General features: G+C 46.8%; 1 protein-coding gene across 2 annotated transcripts; it reads right to left on the bottom strand.

Annotated features, from left to right (window-relative positions):
• Positions 1-338: 338 nt before the first annotated feature.
• Positions 339-19090, bottom strand: MTURN (maturin, neural progenitor differentiation regulator homolog). 2 transcript variants are annotated; one of them, XM_037383811.1, is made up of 4 exons: positions 18886-19090; positions 12923-13045; positions 11044-11197; positions 6717-6793 (listed from the first exon to the last, which is right to left on the bottom strand). In XM_037383811.1, exons 1-3 carry the CDS (start codon positions 19045-19047, stop codon positions 11045-11047), a joined length of 438 nt encoding a protein of 145 aa, XP_037239708.1. In that variant the 5' UTR covers positions 19048-19090; the 3' UTR covers positions 6717-6793; position 11044. The 2 variants fall into 2 exon arrangements, with proteins under 2 accessions (XP_037239709.1, XP_037239708.1); XM_037383812.1 differs by lacking the exon at positions 11044-11197 and having other exon boundaries at positions 339-6793.
• Between the last annotated feature and the right edge of the window lie 363 nt (positions 19091-19453).

Below are 19453 nucleotides of genomic sequence, written 5' to 3'. Positions count from 1 at the left end.
GGTCTGAAATACTGGCTCATCCACAAATATTACCACCAACTTCCATCTTCTGACAGCAAATCCACCACTTCAGACTACGCTGAACCAAACCACCCAGTGGTTCTGGGTCCTGTCCTGCAAGACAGGGCTTACTCTGCAGCCCCCAAAGCTCAGATAAAATAATTTTTTCCTACTTACAGCTGCAAACACCGTGTTTATCCCACCATGCACCGACAGTGCCCAGGAAATGCAAGCCTCTTGTTCCCTTTGCCACACTCACTGTAGCTACACTTCAGCCCCTCAAAAACCCCCATTTAGTTAATTTTGCTCACAGAGAAAAGACTCCATCAGTCATCAGAGTTTGGTAAGTTCTTTAATGGCAAGCTCATGGTGTAACGACACTGCTGGATTTGATGCCTCGGTGGTGGGAGAACAAGGAGGATCAGAAGAAAGGCAGGGCTCCACTGAAGGCTTTTAAAGCATTGAATAAAAGGGCAACATCTTTTGGCGACCCATCTCATAGCTTTGTAGTCCCAAAGACAGTGATCTAGCCAGAAAAATGGTGGAAAGCACACCAAAGACAGCCTTTGCATGGCATGGCGCAACATGATTTCTGCTTGACGTGTTAAGGTCTGACTGGTCCCTGCATTAGTAAAGGAAAACTTGACAACAACAACAAAAAAATTGCATTGACTGAAATCCAGAGCTGACGTTTCCACCACCACCCCGAAGATGACAGCAGACATCTTTTACATGCAGTGTTACCGCAGTTCTTTGCCTACATGAGCAGCAGCATGTCGGTACAGAAGGGGAATTTCAAAGTTCAATGTATTTTACATGAAACCAGTGAGCTTTACTCTAGTCAGCAGTAACTAGTTCAAAGAAGTTTTTTTCTGCAGACAAATGAACGCCCTTTTAGTTAATCTGTATATTCGTTTACGACCAAGCTAATACTGACAATGCAGTGCTATGCAGCTCTGTAGGAACTGGGGTTTGCAATAATGCAGATGCACCTTTAAGGATTGTCTTTCTTTAAAAAAAAAGTCAGCAAAGAGAAAAAAGTCAAACATAGAGCACATATATAATCTGGTTCACTGAATGGGTGATTGTGGGTAAGCGAAGAGGTTTCCTTCATAGACCTGCCACAGACAGCAGATGCCAACAATGCAACTAAGTCTCAGAAGTCTGATAAAAACCCAAGGTGACAGGGTCTGCCCTCAGAGCCCTTCCTATCAGAGGTAAGGACCAAATTTAAGGGATCTCTTTATTTTAGTATCTGCCTTGGAAGTGACATCCCTGAGCCTTCAGCTTTGTGGTAACTCTGCAAGGACCACCCCAAGCCCAGCCTGTAACAGGGTCTAAGAGCCGCTGCCCTGAGTCACTCCTGCCTGGCTGTCACGTGAAGGCTTCCCAGCTGCAGCTGGCTGCAGAGACAGGCTGCCAGGGGGGAGGAGAGCTCCTGCCAGAATTAAACAGATAAAACAAACCATTTCCCTCTGCTCGGTGATTTACAGAAAGGGGCATCCAGCTAGAGCCCCTGAAGGGATCCTTCCCAATTCCCCGTGTCCTGTGGCCAGACCAAAACTAGCCAGCACCGAGAAAGACCTGCAAGCTGGGCCAGGCTCCAGAGCAACCTGCAGCCAGAGAGGTCTCATCTTCTGGGTGCCCAGCCTGGGAAGCCTCAATGGGTCATGATTTTCAGACTGGATTATTTAGCTAGGCATCACTCCGTGTAAAGATCTTGGGTTTGGCACATAAAAAGACTGCTGTCTTCTGCATAACCCCTGTCCGGCATGGACCATGCATGGATCCTCAAGGGATAATACATCTCCCATGGCACCTCATCCCCCTGTGAGAAGATGCTGCCTGTGCAGAAAGGACAGTGCAGCCCAGTAACACACACTGTGCTGAACTGCAGCTCTCACTGGTGCGTCTCGCTGCAAGCTGTGGGAGATAAGAGGTGTTTCTCTCCTCCTTCCTCTGCTTCCCCTCTTCTGGGAGTGGGAATTTCTGAGAACAGAGTGGTAAGGGTGGACACAAGGTAAGGATGGATGAAATGGTAACCTCACCTCCTGCCACAGCTAAAGCTGACTGTGAGTAAAATAGCTATGGACTTCAGCCCTGGGCCCCAGTGAAAGATCAAGAACCATGTTGAAACAGGCTGGGAATCTGTCCTGTATGGCAGCTTTCCAAAGCAATGCCCATAATGTTATTGCAATCACTTTTACCGCCACAGAATCATGTCCCACCTTGCAGAGGGAGAAAAGGGCAGTGACCTACTAAGCTCCTCCCTGCTGCCCCAGCCACCATCGCACACCTTACACGGGACACGGCACTAAGATGCCTGCACGTCACCAATGCAGGAAAACTAACTCTGGCTATTCCCACCCAAAACGGCATTCTTACAAGCATGTGACTTTCAAAGGCACAGCACTACACACAGAGGGAAACTGCCTGGAAAACAGACCAGAGCAGGGCAGGATGTAGAGCTGGTGCCTGGTAGGGTTCGGGTCACCATCCTCAGGGGTGTGCTCTTCCAGTCTGCCAATCTTTTCTCTCATGAGCAAGTGCTTTTAAGAGATGTTACTATGCACCTAATAAAGCAGCTCCCTGACTGCTGCTCCTACCTACTCACCCAATATCATACATAATAACGTTGTGGAAGAGAGGATGAAAAGGCTTTTTAGTTTGCCTTTTCTCCATCCCTTCCTCTCAATGGATTCATCAGGCAGGCAAGCTCAAGGCCCCAGTGATGTCCAGAGCAGCTTTTTTATAAACTGCATAGGTTCCATAAGCAGATACTTGGCAGAATAGTTTGGGCTCTTTGAGAACTCCAAGCATCTCTCTGAAAGGGGCCTTTCTTACTCCTGCCCCTGCTACCCAAAGCAACTGTTGCATTTCTGAAATCTGCTCTTCCCTCTGGCATCCCATGTATTTCTCATCCCCCAAGCAGCACTCTGCTCATTGCATTCATGCAACTCACATTCAGAAGCACCAGTTCTGCAAGAGGCTCTGCTTTAGTACATTTCTATTTAACTACAGCATGAAATGCCTATGAGAGAAGGGTGAGGGAAAAGGGAGAGTCTCCTGTGTCCTTTCACTAATGGTTTGCTTTGAGGAGAAGCAATAATAATGCATACCTCTTTTCACCCACAGATCTCAAAGCACTTCATACACTGGTGGGCAAATAATACTGATGGCTCCTTTTACAAAATGCTTAAGGTGGGACTTTCAAAGCAGTTACCCTTCTCCCACCAAATTTCATGGCGCCCTGGATGCATAACTGGAGGCCTGCCTTGAATTCCCAGCTGCCAAAATCCACCCGAAGCTTGGGGCAAGGCAATGGCAGAGCTCTGAAGCCACACCTTCTCACCAAGTCCCCAGGCTTGCAAGGATTTATGCATGTGTTTGTAAATCTTGTGTCTCAGTCTGGCAGCCTAGCCACTGAGTCATGCTACCCCTGGTTAATTACTTAATGGCTACTAACCTCAATATGTGGTGGGAGTGAGGGAAAAATAAAATACAAATAAAATACAAAGATTCTTTGTAATACAACTAAACCAGTTCTGCATCTCTTGCATCATTTGGTATGTATGGAACGAGTAACATGGTAATAGAGAAATGTATTCGGTCAAAGTAAGCAATCAATATTTTTTGATAAAATACATTCTATATTAATGCTCATTCACATTTAATACACATGTAAATTAAATTTTCTATGTATAAAATTCCAGTTTATTCTTGATGCTGCCTGGTCATGCTTCAGTTCAGCAGCAGGGCTCAACACATTTGGCTCCCAGCAAAGTGAGAGCTGACGAGAGCACTCAGCTCTCTGCTGGACCAAGCCTCGTGCATCCCCCTGGAGTGCCCAGTCCCACAGGTCCCGTTTGAACAAAATCTGGCTAGCTTCAGTGGGAATTTTGCAGGGGTGACCGCTGCAGAAGGCCCCCCCATCTGTCCAGCACTTGCATTCTGGTGTAGAAATCACCCAAATGGCATAAGGCATTCCCCAAAAAAGTGAGTTAGTGAATACAGAAAATAACGTATCTACATAATTTACAGTGTTATGTTTGCTTGCAACCATATTAATGCTCGACCGCTCATGAACAATTCAATCAATATGCAGGGAATGGCAGCAGAGTGCAGTACATATTACAACCGCCTGTACACAATCACAAGCACTGATCTTGCAGTCTTTCCTCATTTCATGAATTCCTGCCTATCCTGCTGCCACCCAGAGTCCAGTTCTCCACTGAGCCTTGTGGAGTCAATCCTTCGCAACACTTGGGCCGGTTCAGATAGGGTCTGCACCTCTGCCAAGGTCCCTAACACCATACGAGGGGTGCGAGGCACCTTTGGCTGCAGGTCCTCAGCTACCACCCACATCCACCCCTTACACCCTCCCCTCTGTTGTGCCAGCACTAATCTGTGCAGCCACACACTGAACCAGATGGTGGGAATGATCCAGCTGGAAAACTGCCTGTCTGTAAAAAGGCAGAGGGTTATTTCACAGCCAGACTGACCTCACAGCCCAGCTCGTGATGCAGCGGTGCCCAGGGCTTGTGCAGGTGTGGGTGCACGCATGTGCATGTCGGTGCCAGCCACCTGCACCTAAGCAAAATGGGTGCGAGTGGCCAGCAAACCTGACTGGCAGGACTTTGCCTCCAGCTTGCACTACTGTAAGTTATGTCTTGCGTTAGGTTACAGCAGAGGGAAGTCTGCCTCAAAAGATCTACTTGTATGAGCTGCAACCAAAGGACTGGATGCTACAAAGAGAAAAGTTCTCCCGAAGCAAGGTTGTGTTTAAGGTTATGGCATCTGTTTCAGCTGGAAAGAAAAACTTGCGGACTTAAAGCAGGGATGGAAACCACTGGTCTTACACTTTATTTTAGTAAGCAAAAAGCCTATTGCTGCTGTACAGTGTTATACAATGAACTGCCACAGTTCTCACGTCACTAGTCCATAGGAAATGTGCTGCGACTACCATGTTTATGCCTGCATGCCGAAAGAATGTACAAAATTGCATTAAGCTCTGTTTCTGTTCCACTTTTTTTGATATTCCTAAACTCCAACTTTTACAGTGTTGTGGAGACTTCTGTGCACTCTCAGGCACCACACGCCATCCGGGTTATGGCAGGTTGTTGCCCCAGATTAGAAAAATCAAGTGCTATGCATCTCTCAAGCCATCATCAGAAATGTAAACCACCAAGAAAACTTGCTCTCTTAAGTAACCTTGAAAAAAAAAGTCTTAAAAAAATCTATTGAAAAGGAGACACTGCTAACAACAGGGTTTTCAAGATGGTATGAGTTGTTTCTAGGAGTTGTCCAAGCATTTTTTCTAGCTCACTTCTTGTTATTATAAAGCTAATTCTGTATAAAAGGGCTTTTGAAGCATGTGACCATCATTTCATGAATTTTAAAAAAATTGGGAAAAAGGAGTAAATTTGGAAACATTTTGCTCGATGTGGAAAACGGTTGTATTAGAACAGAATCCCCTTTGCTTCTTACATTTTCAGTACAAAAGGCAAGTAAATACAGAGACCCTGCATCTTCACAGTCTGGCACTCCTCTGAGTCACTTAAATCTATGCAAAATAGGTATAAAATACGAGGGGTCTTCTCCTTTATACCCAGACCCTGCTAAACTTCTCTGGGGAGCAAGTCCCCAGCTAAGTAAAACCTCATTCGTTTTTATATCAGCCAAAGTAGCAATATTTTAGCTCCCCTCTAACCAGGTGTAAATGTCCAGACCAGCTCAAAGGCCCAGGGAGGGAAACAGGTCCTGCATAATTTTAAGAACCAGGTGCTGGTTTGTACCCTTATGGCTTCAAAGTTAAGTTGCACTTCAATTCATGATGCCACGAGGTGTGTACAATAATAATTTAGCAGTGTATTAAAAACGGCAAAGCTTAAAATTGGTTGTCATGCAGAAGTGGGATAGGCGATGGCTATTTTTTAATTGATTTATATGAAAGTAGCATTTGGCTTTGGATCAAATGGTGTCAGAGTACCAGGGTTGGTTATAATGTGTACTACTGATACTTAATGACTCCAAGTTATTAATCCAGCACTTGTAAACTCAGGTATCAGTAAATTGACACTAATATGTCTGACACCAATACTCTCCTGGATTTCCCGCTTCCCATTAGTTTTGTTCAGCCTTCACGTGCACTTCTGCAGTACCAACCGCTATTAAACTAGTGTTTTTCAGGAGAAATCTCTCCAAGCTTGGTACTTTGTCAAAAACCATAGCTGTTGAACTAAAAAGAAAAGCGCAGGTCGCATTTGCTCTCTGCGCTGGCTTCCTCAGAAAGGTCACCAGTGAGGACTCAGCACTCTCACCACATGCTTCCTACATTCTCGGTATTCTACATTCATGTCAGCGAACGCTACTCTTGAACACAAACCGAAGAGACAAGTCAGCAACAAAACTACTTCTAGATTGATTACGGCAGAATGCTACCAAGACAACTCCATAGAAAACCCACTGAAGCAGGAGCAAAATTCAGGTCACTTCTTAGCAAAGCTCATCACAGATTATTACTATTATTATTATTATTAATATTTTTTAAACCGTTTTGTAAAACTTTGATCCTGGGAGCCAGATATCCCCATGTGATGTGCTAATTCAAACAGGCTAACGTGGGACCACCTGACCCCACCTGGTACCAAAGGCTTCCGAATATTTTTAGCTTCTCAGAAAATCACTGCTGACTGACACCCATCTGTTGGTGATCAGCTTCTGGTTCCTCTTCTTCCACATCTGCATTATATTCTTCAAATGCATCATCATCAACATCTGGAAGCCCAAGTAACTACAAAGAAGAGAAAATACTGTGTAATAGTGAATTACCCACTCATGCAGCTTTGCTGCAAATCTTCACACAATACCTAGGTGTCACTTCTTGAAAAACCTCAAACCCTGGAATAACAGTATTGCGTAACAATCTCAACTCTTTCCCTCCCTCCTGTAACAGGCAAAGATTTGAAAATGCATCCTCACACCAAATTAAGTGCTCGTGGACCAGAAGATAAATAAAACCAAAGCAAAGCACTTGCAAAAAGCTTTGCGCTCTTCCCTGAGGTCGTATCACAAATTGTTCCGTGTTTAGACTTGTCAGTGGTTTAACTTCAGAAAGAAACATGATAATACTGTAGCAGTAGTTATCTCAGTTTGTGTTCAGCAGCCTTATAAAAGCCAAAGAAAACATCCTCATACAGAACTGGCTAGTATGGAGTAGGCAAGGAGTCCCTAAAAACACAACAGGACAACAGCAAATGGCCTGAAGTTGCACCAGGGACGTTTAGATGGGATCTTAAGAAAAATTTCTTCACCAAAAGGGTTGTCAAGCACTGGAATAGGCTGCCCAGGGAAGTGGCTGAGTCACCATCCCTGGAGGTGTTGAAAATACAGGTACATGTGGTGCTTAGGGACAGGGTTTACTGGTGGGCTTGGCAGTCCTGGGTTAATGGTTGGACTCGATGATCTTAAAGGTCTTTTCCAACCTAAACACTTCCATGATTCTATGATTCTGTATTAAGTCCTTCTCTTAAACCCTTCAATTCATCACACCAGACAAAGCCTTGCATGCTGGGCGATGCCCTTGCAGTGAGAAATGCTGAGTATTCAACTCCGAATTCTCCTTTAAATTTCTGCAAATTAGATTTGAGCTTGTGAAGAACTGCCAGCCCATCTTCCTTGGACAATGTTTGCGTGTCTCCACCTGATGGCTCCGATCACTGCAACAGCATTTGTTCACTACAGGAAAAGGAGCAAACAGTGATGTTCAAACTTTTCCCCTCTCCCCCAAAAGGCTGCCAAGCCAACAGAGGTCAAGAAGACAGATAACCAAATAATAGTCAAAATAATGCATGTGTTGTGGAAATCTCATATTAGAATCTTACACTAGCAGCTGTTAATAGCCACAAAGCAAAATCATATGCAAGGCATTATTGGGAATACCACGTATTTAGCTTGCCAGGGCCAGAAGAGCAGCACAGATGCATGCAACGCCCTGTTCAGAGAGTGGGCGCAGCTGTTAGCTCTCGAAAGAGGCAAAGCCCAGAAAAATTGGGAGGAGGATGACACCTGCTAGGTGGTAGCACGAAAATGAGAAGGCTGCCATGAGGAAGAATTTTAGGGACCTAAACCAGTGTTATTTTCGCTAAACAGATTTGGTGTATTCAAATTAAATTTGAGTGTTGTACTGTTCTGTTCGTATCAGCTGGCAGAAAAAGCTTTGATCATGGTTTTTTTGCCCAGTTCTGGTTATAATTCCTCCTTAATTTGCAGGGAAATGAGCCACATGAGTCTTCATTTTATGGGATACTGTAAGCCCTTCCCATGCAAAACTAGCATAGAAACCACAACATATACCACAAGAACCACAAAGCTGCACGTGACCCCAAAGGATGGGGAGCGTGTCCTGCTTTTCACACATCGCCTCTCCCTTTGCCCTCAGGAAACCCAGCTCTGCTCTCCCTGGTGCAGCATAAATCGGAGTGATGCTGCAGACACTGACGGTTTTACAAAGGCAGGAAGGATGGGTATGAGATTGGGATGGGATGGGATGGGATGGGATGGGATGGGATGGGATGGGATGGGATGGGATGGGATGGGATGGGATGGGATGCTCCTCTAAGAGAGGCAGTTTTGTTCTCTCATAGACACTTTAGGATCCTCCAAGGTACCAACGACCTCAACCATGCCGGTCCTGCTTTTAGGGGTTGCATCTCATTGCTCCCCACAAGACTACAGTCCCTCACTGCTGTTAACCCCTTACTGCTCTCTGGACTGCAGTGACAAGTCAGCTCACACCTTGATCCCAAGGAAGTGGGATCAGGGTCCAAGGAGCAGGGAGCTCTACAAATTTTGGGTCAAAGGAGAAAGAGCGTTTATAAAAGATGATGACAAAATAAGATGATGAAGGTGGCCTGAGTTGACCCTACACTGATTCCCACCCTGTCTTCTTTTAAACATATTAGTTTTCTGCTTCTAGTCCGTTACCTACTTCATATATTAAAGTATCAGCTATGTGGCAGATTTGAAAGGACTTTTCATGGAGAGCAAAAACAAGGAGGAAAGGGGTACAGAAAGAGAAAGCTGATCGACCAGCCAAACAGCCAAGGGGGAAAAAACCTGCTGGATGGGTATACGTGGGAAGGAGGATGACAGGAGGTGGTGAGGAGGGAGAGAGAACAACTATCAGTGGCAACACCACCTGAACTACGTCTACTCCTGCTGGACAAACCACCCATCTGGAGGTAAAGAAGAGGTAACCGGGACATGTGTGAACTCAATGAATATGGGATAAATGGCTTTTACACTTCAGCTTCCCAGTTCAGATGTAGGCTTTTTAGCCTTAAGGTGAGCTCAATGCAGGAGCCCTGGAATTTGCTGCTAAATTGTACAACTCATGCTTTGGTTCTCTGCAAACTCTGCCAGCTGGTGTGATGTCCCTCAGGCATTTTTTATTTTTTATTTGCCTTTCTTTCTTCACTCTTTCAAAGTGCCCTGATTTTATACAAATAACCTAGTAGTTTTTTAAGTCATGAAAGCAGAGTCACATTGCCTCCTGCCAAAAGTTCATGTACAACCACACTGAAAAATAAACCAAGACTGAGCTTTAGTGGTCCACACAATGCTATACTAGAGATAACGTGGTTCTGCTGAATCCTGGTGTGAAGGGCTTAGCCTCCAGGCAGATGTGCTTACAAGCACCAGCACAAACACCTCTGGCACCAGAGAGACAACGGCGTCAGAGGAGCTGCGATGCTCTGGGGCAAATGGGGGTATTTGAGCCCAGTGCTGTATGTACCATTTCATGTACCTGTGCGGTGTCTGACACTTTTGAATGCTCCCTGAGTAAGTGGATAATAAGGCAAATCACAAGGTTTTGTGGAAACTGACTCAGCAAGGCAGAAATGGGCAGAGACAACATGCTCCCCACCACTTCAGTAACGAAACAGCTTGGCCTTGTCTACAGCAGGATTTAGAGGTGCGATTTAGCTGTCACAGGTTAATCAACATTTTCTAAAAGCCTCGTCTAAATAAACGTCCTACCCTGGTAGTGTGTTTATGCCCGTAAAACATATGGGAAGGATGCCCAAAAGCAGTGAGGGCTGGTGAGCAGCTCCCAGACCACCCTCATTGCCTCCTGCACCCATGGAAGAGTGGTGAGCAGAGGGAAATCTCTATCTCCCACTGAGAGGGATGCTAGCTACTGGGCATCCCCACTCTCACTGCCTCCAAAACAGTGGCACGAGCACCCAGCCCCTTCCCATGCCGCAGCATCAGGGTAAGCCTGCGGAGACATGGCTGGGCTGTTAACACAAACACATGGAGCAGGGCTGAGCTGAGTTACTGGGCAAAAATCGGTCTCGGAGCCCTCGGTTAAAGGAGGGCAGGTGCTTGTGTTGTGCCCTAGGGCATGGAGAGTTGCAGATGCACCACCAGCATCTCCTCCTAAACGTTTCCCTTCAAAAGACCCTGACAAAGACTTTGAAAATTGTCTAATAAACTTTGATGTCCATCTGGAAATACCAAAATGCAAAAAACCTGTCAGAAGTTGTGTGCCAAGCACTTGCCAAAAACCTGGCCCCTCCTCAGTGTTTCAGACTGAGTAGCCAGTACCGTCGAGCCTTCAGAAGAGCTCAGTCTGACCTTCAGCAGTGTTTTTTCCTGAACTGCCATTTTTGAAACTGACATTTGCCAGACTGGTCTCTGACAGCAGACTTGGTTAGGATAGTGGAGAAGAAATGCCCTGCAAATGCATTGTTACGTCCAAGCCAACAGCAAGGTGGTTTCACTAGCAGAACAGGTCCAGCAGAGAAAGGATGGGGGACAGTACAAAGTAATGCCAAGGAAATTATTTCCCAGTACTGATGAAAAGTTGTTCTGTTCTGGCAAAGGCCTGAGGGGGCAAAATAACTGTTTCCATACATCCATCATAACGCCCTCCACTTTTAAAAATCTATCCTACCATGCACGTGCTATTTTTAATAATTAGAATAAGGGAAAAATGTCAATACATTCTTTATTAGACTTGCCTACACACAACCATACCTCAAATGATAAACCCAGTTTTGTCATGCTGATGCAAATCTCTCAATACTAGGTCAAAGGAGAAGCTGAGAAACATAATCTTTGTGATACATCCAAGAGAAAATGAAGAGGTACTTGACTGCAGTCTGCAAGAAGTCTCTGACAACTGAGGACACTGTTTTGGAGCAGACAAAAGCATAATGAAATTCAACAGCTAGGAAGCAAACCCAGAAAAATGAAAACCAAGGAAAACAGTTTTTCACAGGACCGTAACTAATGATGAAAAGAAAAAGTGCCCAGCAGTGCTGTATCCTTGTTAAGTCACCTGAAGACCTTACATCAAGACAGGGTGTCTTTGGAAAAGACACGCTCCAGCTGAACCACGATTTATGTGCTTGGTTGAGGGAATCAAGGGGTGCAATGTGATGTATTAACGATAGGCCCAGACTAAATGCGTACAGTGGTTCCCCTTGCTTTGAACCTTTTTATTCTGAAGAGCAGCTTAACGTGGTTTGACTGAAGCCAATTTCTCAGTAACTTAAGTTATGCTGAAATAAATGTGGTTTATATGAAATAAGTGATCTGTACCAATTTAATTAAGTCTTTTTGAAGTCCTCTTTAGTTAAACCAATGGAAGTTTCTCCTCAAAGGCACAGCTTTTCTGAGCAGAAGAAAACAGCTACAAAGATCCAAGAGCTGAATATTGTTCTGGGAAACGTATTTATATTTTTGTATGTTTTCACAATTACATGCAGCTGTACTGACGGATCAGATTTCCAGTCCTTTCTAAGAAAAGTGTGCATCTGTTCTATTTATTTCCAGTCTCTCAAAGGATTCTTTAAAATGATGCTCTTTTATGTTGACCAGCTGTGGTGGTCTGTGGCAAGGCAATGCAAGGGTGTAACACAGCGAGGGCCAGTGTTTTCATATCGACGCTCCAGGCCCTCCCTTTCGCTCTAAATACTTGGGATACATTTTCAGTCTTCTTGATTAGTCAGCCAGAATAAGAGAGAAGGGGAAAAGGTCTACATTTTCAGCTGAGTGTAAAAACATCCATTGGTCAGCTTTCCCATGGACATCACAGGAGCATGGCTCTGGCAACGAACCTTTGCTCTGCTTTGCACCAGCCCCAGGCGCTTAAAAGGAGAGACTGTGCAAAGGCAGGATTTGGCAAAAATGAAGGACAACAGCCAAGGATACCTCACCCTGGTGAAACCCAGGCTTTGACCCAACTCTTAGTGTGTTAAACAAGGACAGAGAAAGCTGAGTAGCAGCAAAACAGAAAAACACAAGCCCCCTCCCCACAAAACTCAGCTTCTGCTGCAGCTTCTCAAGCAGTGACCAAACTGGTGCTTGCAAATACCAAGTGGCAACCATCCCAACAGCAAAATCTGGACCACTTGAGGGGAAAAAAAGCCAACCCCAAAATAAAACAAACCATTCCTGAGGAGAGATCATACTTCCAGCTTCCCAGAGGTTTACTCTTACTACTCAGATCTTTGCAAAATTCCCCAATTCCAGTGCCAGGAAACAACTCTGCCACAAAGTCCCGTGGCGCTGACTCGCATCCTATTCCTCGGAGTCAGCGCTGCATCAGCAGGACACGAGCCCCTGCGCAGCTGGGGAGCCGCTGCCACCGGCTGCCACACCAGTTGGCCTCCCACCCCACGCGGGAATCTCATCCTCTCAAACACAGAGACAGAAACAAAAAAGGCAGCTGGCTTCCAAGAAACAATTTCCAATTCCCTGATAGTAACTTACGTGCTAACACCCCTGCGCCCAGGCAGCTGACTGGAGATGTAAATCCCTGCAGAAGAAAAACCACCTTGCTCCATCCAGCGCTATCTATTAAAAGTGACAGGTAACTGTCAATGTTTAGAAGTAAAGAGGAGGCACTTACGGGTCTGAAGGATTTGAAGACTTTTTCCAGTATCTCATGGAGTGTCTTTTTCCCACAGGAGGAGATGTAATCCTGTGCAAGTTGCAGAAAAGGTAAGCAGTCCTCACTTTCGCTCCACACATGCTGAAAGCCAACAGCAACACAAGAAAGAAAAGACATTAACAGGAATTCATGACAGCCTTTCCATGTGATTTTATAAGGTGACATGTTGTAAACATCTGCCAAAGTACACTGGGCCTCCCGCAGTTCAGATTTACAGTGGGGATGGGTACTCGGACAAAACTTGATTTTATTAACACGATCCACCAGAAAGCATGAAAATCAATCCAGAAGAGAAAATGCCTTATGACTGCACCAGCAATGAAGGGTACACACACCTTGCGCATGCACATTTTCTGAGTAGAAGTGTTTTTGTCTGGCATCAGCCCCACTCAGACCTGGAAGTCACATTGGGTTTTCTCTTCTTCTACATCATCTGCTGCAATCAAGCCCTCAGGAAGAGCTAAAAAATCTCTTTTGTCTTCCTGGCATTAGTGAAAGTGTGATGCGACCCTGGAAGTGGAACTTGATGTGCAATTCTCTTGACAATGCAGAAGAAAAGATGCAAAGTACACCCGCAGGTTAGACACAGAGCCAAGGAGAGACATTTGGGCTCTTACAACATCCTGACACTTCATGCCTCCCTCCCTGTTTTGAGATTTACTCCTCCTAGACCTGAATCTTCTCTTCCTGGGCAGGCACATTTAAACCCATTTGGGATATTCCTCTCGTTTTGGAGATGCCGGTACCCCAGCCTGGCTCTGTGAAGCCTCTCCCAAAATTGATGCTTATTCTCCTGCTATGAGGCTGTAGCAGGAACAATGCTGATGAGTGATGGTGGACGCACTCAGGCAACAACACTTCTTGCAACAAGAAGCTTGCAGCACACAGCATAAGCTAATGTATACTTTTAAAGACCTCCTTTTTGAAGACTTTGTGCATGGGACTGTCTTAGGCACTCTGCTACACAGAGAAGCGTAGTACTGCAAAATTAGTTTGAGACTCTTATACCTCTATTTTTGTACAGCAGCTCTTTTCCCCAAAGTGCCATGCAGCTTTTTACTGTGCTATAAACAGTAGGTTATGCTTAAACAAGGGAAGAGGACGGTCTCTCTGAAGCCTAACTAACATTCAAAGGAAGAGTCAGAACAACAGATGTTTCAATCCCTAACATAAGGCTTGCATGTCACCTTCCTGTTCAGTGGTGAACACCTGCCAGGGATGCAGTTTTACACTTACCAAAAGAAAACACTACTTAACATCACCTAAGCTGCATCTTTAAGTTGAAAACCATAACTGCCTTGCTACAAAACTCCCTTGACCTACATTTTCGTTGCTGCTTGTTGCGTTTTACAGGCATAAACACAGCTAAATACTTTGTTACGAAAAGAGCCCTGCCTTACTGAGTAGGTTCTGCTCTTTCCATATAACCAGAGTCATCTCTTAACCAGTCTGGCAATAAAAATAAATTCTTTACAGTCTTGCCAACTCTCAAAGGCACATACCACAAGTCTCATGATACTTCATGCCATCTTAAGAATCACGGGCCTTGTAATCTATAAATATACAACCAAATCTCAACTTGTTTACAAAAAAACCCAAACAACAAGGTCTGCACTTTGTGATTTGTATGGCCTAAAAAAAGCAGAAGGTACACAGAGTTAACTCAAATGAACCCTCTTTAAAATATCAAATGAACATTCTCAAATCACAGCATTTGAAGAACAGCCTTGAGATTCTGGAGGTCTGGCCCACAATTTCTTAATACTTGGTTATTGCTAACCACTTAGTTATTTCTCATCTTTGCGTCAAACTTAAGAGCTGGATGTCTGGATGTTGCAGCTTGGCAGTTCATGGCTCATGCTAAACCTGTTGTAATTGTTTATATGTATAAAACGATTATAACCGCTTACATCCTGATTGTTGTTTAAATGGTGGCTTCTTTTGACTACCAGAGCTATACACAGGAGCTTCCACATAAATGAGCATCAGGTCCTGCCCTTTTATAAATAATAGTGGGTTCAACCCCAAGGGGAAGTTAACCCCGTGTTGTCTTATCATGTTTTTACAGTCTCTTTTCAAGCTGCACCACATTTTAAACTCCAGTGTGAATTTGTCAGCAGTAGCACAGAATAAGATAATCTAGCACAAGGGGAAAACCTGAGTAACTTGATCACTGAGCCTTTGAGCAGATTTTTTTGCATAGCACCATAAGGCAATAAGCAAGTAAGGCTTCCAACAATTTCCACATCTGCAGAAGATTTAAAACTTTGGCTGTAGCAACAAACACACTATGAAAGGTCTCACGTGCCATTAATGCGTGCATCTCATTCAGAAATGGCTCGATTTCACCCCACACACACACTCCATACACACCCCAAAACTCAAACATAATAGAGATCAGAGTTATAACACCTAGAAGTTCAGCTGCGTCTACAGCTCTCTGTGGACATTCAGTGCTGCACCAAGGCAGTGCAGGAACTGAGTCTCACCACTGACTCACACATCTCCAGAGGAATCTGCAAAAGGAATTTTGGCCTTTCAAAATAAAAACAAACGTAATTTAAGGATTCAGCTCCTGCTCAGAAAGCTTGAGAGTGAAGCTGCACGTACAGAAATGGTTCTCCTGGAAAAACCCCCAATGCCTGAGGATCTCTTCACGGTAGGAGAAGCATACTGCTGGCAAACTGGTGGACCAGTGTTCAGCCATGGCCGTGCAATTAAAAAAATATTAACCTCATCATCTGAGCACGTGTTTTCCAAGCTTGCCCAGTTTTGCTCACAGTTGCTTTGTGTCACTACAAAAGCTCGCAGCCACTGATTTCCACCTCAGCTGACCTAGGATCATGGTTGAATTATTTAGTTTAGCATCTACACACAGCACATAGCTGAGGGAATTCATAAGGTTGCGTCTGGAGGGGTTTGCTTTAGATGATTCAGTACTGCCAAGGTCACTTGCTGGCGCACCTTTTTCTAAGCAGCCCACCTGTTGAGCATAGCAGCAAAACTTTGTCTTGTGGGGATAATTCAACTTGCAGGAAATATTCAGTCTCACTGACTCTGTTCTAAAATATTACCTTGCATCAAGGTAGCATCATATTTTTATTTGCTTTATCAGTTACCTTGAACACCAGCAGTAACAGCATCAAAACAAATAATAGACTATAAGGCATAGTATCACAACCCTCACCCTCAGTGGTTATGACTGTACAAGTCCAATTAATTTTTTGAGAACACCATGAGCCTCAGGAGCTAAATTATACATAGTTCAGCTATCTAAAATGCTGATTCAGAAAGTTTTAGTGTCCAGGTGGTACTGAAAATGCCAATAAGCATCTAGCTGGGTCTTCTGCAATCCCAGCACACTAAAAACCTAGCACAAAGATACCTTTTCAGGAAATTTAAATGGTAAGATTGTTGTGATCTGGAATCTCTGATTTAAAAAAAAATTCAGAGTTGTTCTCCTCCAGACTGCATCTTGGCAAACTTGCCATGTTTTTCTCCTCCTCCCATTTAACTTCATCCTGCTCATCATTTCCTCCTTACAAGTGGGTTACCATGGACTTCTTTGGTGCCTCCTACATAGCTTTTTAAGTTGCATTATTATGAAATGAAGATGTAAAGAAAGAGAACAAGAATATCAGGCATCAGATGCTTATTAAATGGGAGGCTCCTTTATAAGAATCATGGGGTACAAAAAGGCCGTAAAGTGTGTCACTGTGAATTCTGTTTATATGTACTCACTTTCACACTCCATGTGTTACTGGAGCCATGCAACAAGGAAGGCTAAAGTGCAAATGGGAATCAGTCCCCTGGCTTGTATTAAGTCTCCTTAAAATAAACTTTAGTCTGTCATTGCATGTAGAAAAGAAACTTATCTTCTGGAACATGAAAAAAAGAAAATGACTGCAAAAAACAAGACAGCCAAGCTGGGAGCAGAAATGAAGTCCCACAGTGCACCAGGAGTAGAAAACAGGATGCTGGTGAATCAGCTCATTAGTGGTTCTCAATCACATTAAAGAGACACCATCAACAAGAAAAGCACTAAGAATGACACCTATCTGTCTGTCTTAAAAGTATTATTACTACAAAAAGTGCTTCAAGTAGTAATGCCAAGAAAAAGACAAGAAAACACTGCTTCTAGTTTTCCACTGTTTATGTTCTGCATTTGACAGGAGGAGTTGGCCCTTCTGCTCAGTTCTGCTACTGGTGCCTCTGGGCGGGGAGTCCTCCCCACAGCAACCCTGGAGTGAAAATATTTGCCAAAAAAAAAAAAAAGACTAAAATGTGGTTGCAAACCCACAAAAATTGGTCAGTGCTGGAAGCATGGGAATAAGGTCTGAAGCTGCTTAAGATTTTTTTTAAAGTTGATTAGATTTTGTTTTGAAAGAGTTTGCACAATTACTGCGCAGCATATAAAGAAACGATACAAGTCTAAGGAAAACAGTGAGCTTTGCGATTCCTGATATCGTCAGCATCCAATCACAGCTTTAGTTTAGAACTGCATTGGATTTGTATGTATCCCTGCTTAAGAGTACAGCAGGTATGGCCCTTTCTGGGAACGGGCATCTCTAGAAGGGAACAAGTGCTGGGACTCATAGGAAGGAAGATGGGTGTGCAGGGCTAGCCCCACCGTGGACTAGGAGAATCCACACCCAGAGATGCTCTACTGCCACGGCTGGGGCTGGGGCTGAAGGTCTCATATCCCTGGACAGATGCATAACTAAACTCCAGCTAACTTCTTTCATAATTCAGCGTGACCATCTGCCTGACACAACAAATAAATGTCCTGCTCGCTGGGATTTGTGGTCCTGGAGAAGGCATCTCCCTGCTCTTTGTTTCCATGAACCCATCTGTCAAATGGGTCCACGCTGCACTTACCTGTTGGAAAGGGAATTAATGAACATTTCTCAAGCAGGTCAAGGGATGAAAGTTCCTCCGGGAAGGACCTACAACATTCCTACAATAACGGTCTGTGCTAGAAGCTGTTGGTTTTGGGGTTGTTGGTTTTGGTTTTTTGGGGTTTTTTTTGTTAATAAATTTCATTGCAGTTAAGTGGAGCTTTGCAGGTTACAAACCCCGGGGCGCGATGCCGCTTTTCGGTCGCTCTTGTCGCACTTCTGCTCACCGCCGGGAGGGTCTGGGGGAGGGGAACACCCCGCCCGCCCCATCCCATAGCCACGGGTTGTGTTGCCGCTGCCTTTTCCGCACAAACTTGCCGCTGAACTCGGCGAGGGGCGGGGAGGGGGCGCGGCGGCGCCAGGCCGGCACCTGCCCGGGTCCCCCAGCCTCGGCGGAGCGGCGGGGGGGACCGCGCGGCCCTCCTGTCATCCTGACTCCATTTTATTCCTGCCCATTCTCCATTTGCCGTGACAGCCCTGCCAGTCCGCCCGTCCCTGCGCCGTGCCCCGGCATCCCGGGAGGACGGAGGGGGCCGCGCGGGGAGCAGCAGCTGCAGCCCCCGCGGGGCGCGGGGGGAACCCGGGGGGAAGGGGGCCGTGGGGTCGCACCCCTCCTCTCCCCGCCGGAGCCCGCAGCCTGCCCGGGCCGGGGTGATGGGGAAGGCGGGGGGGTCCCTGCCCGCAGCCCTGCCCGCGGGGCCGCCCCCCACCGGCAGCGGACTCCATTTTGCAGACTCTGGTGCGCGCCGGGGAGGATCCCCCCGGCCCCTCGCCCTGGCCCCGCCACCCCTGGCCCACACGCCGGCCGCCCCCGCAGCCCCGGCCCCGCCGCCCTCCATCCCCGCATCCCCTCCGCCGCCCCCCCTCGCCGCTCCCCCTCGGCTGCTCCCCCAAGCACCCTCACGGACGGAGGGGGGAGTGTCCCAAAGCGGTGCAGGGGCTGCCCGCCGGTCCACGCACACGCACGGATACCCACGCACGCCCGCGACCGCCCGCCCCCCCCCCGCCCCCGGGTCCACTCACGAAATTGTCGCCGCAGGCGGCCTCCGGGCAGAGCACGTAGAAGGAGACGCCGGGCTCGGCGTAGAAGTCCATGCGCCGCTCCGTCTCCTCGGCGGCGATGAGCTGGAAGGGCGTGCGGGCGCACCACCGCTCCGCCGCCTCCGCCAGCGCCTCGAAAGCCATCGCCGCCGCCGCCGCCGCGATCCGCGCCCGCCCGCGCCCCCCGCGCGCGCCGCCCCGCGCCCGCCCCGCGCGCCGCCCCCCGCCGCGCGCGCCTCCCCCGCGCCCCGCTCCGGGCTCCCGGCCCCGGCCCCGGGGCAGGCGGGGGGGGGGGGGGAAGGGGCGTCAGGGCTCGCCGGCCACCGCCCGGGCGGGGGGTCTGCAGCCGGCCGTTGGCTTGACGCCTTCTGGCAACTTGAGGGGGAAGCAGCCCGCCTGGGAGCGCGCTGCCAGCGGGACCGCGCCGAGCGCCGCTTGGCTTCCCGGCGCCGATCCGGGATTCCACCTCCCGGTACCCAGGCCGGCCGCCTGCCCGTGCCCTTTCACGCCCAAGGCATCGGTACCCCCTGCGCCTCGTTCCATGCAAGCC

This window comes from Falco rusticolus, chromosome 4 (assembly GCF_015220075.1).
Source record: "Falco rusticolus isolate bFalRus1 chromosome 4, bFalRus1.pri, whole genome shotgun sequence".
NCBI lineage: Eukaryota > Metazoa > Chordata > Aves > Falconiformes > Falconidae > Falco > Falco rusticolus.
This window is presented reverse-complemented; position numbering and strand designations above follow the sequence as displayed.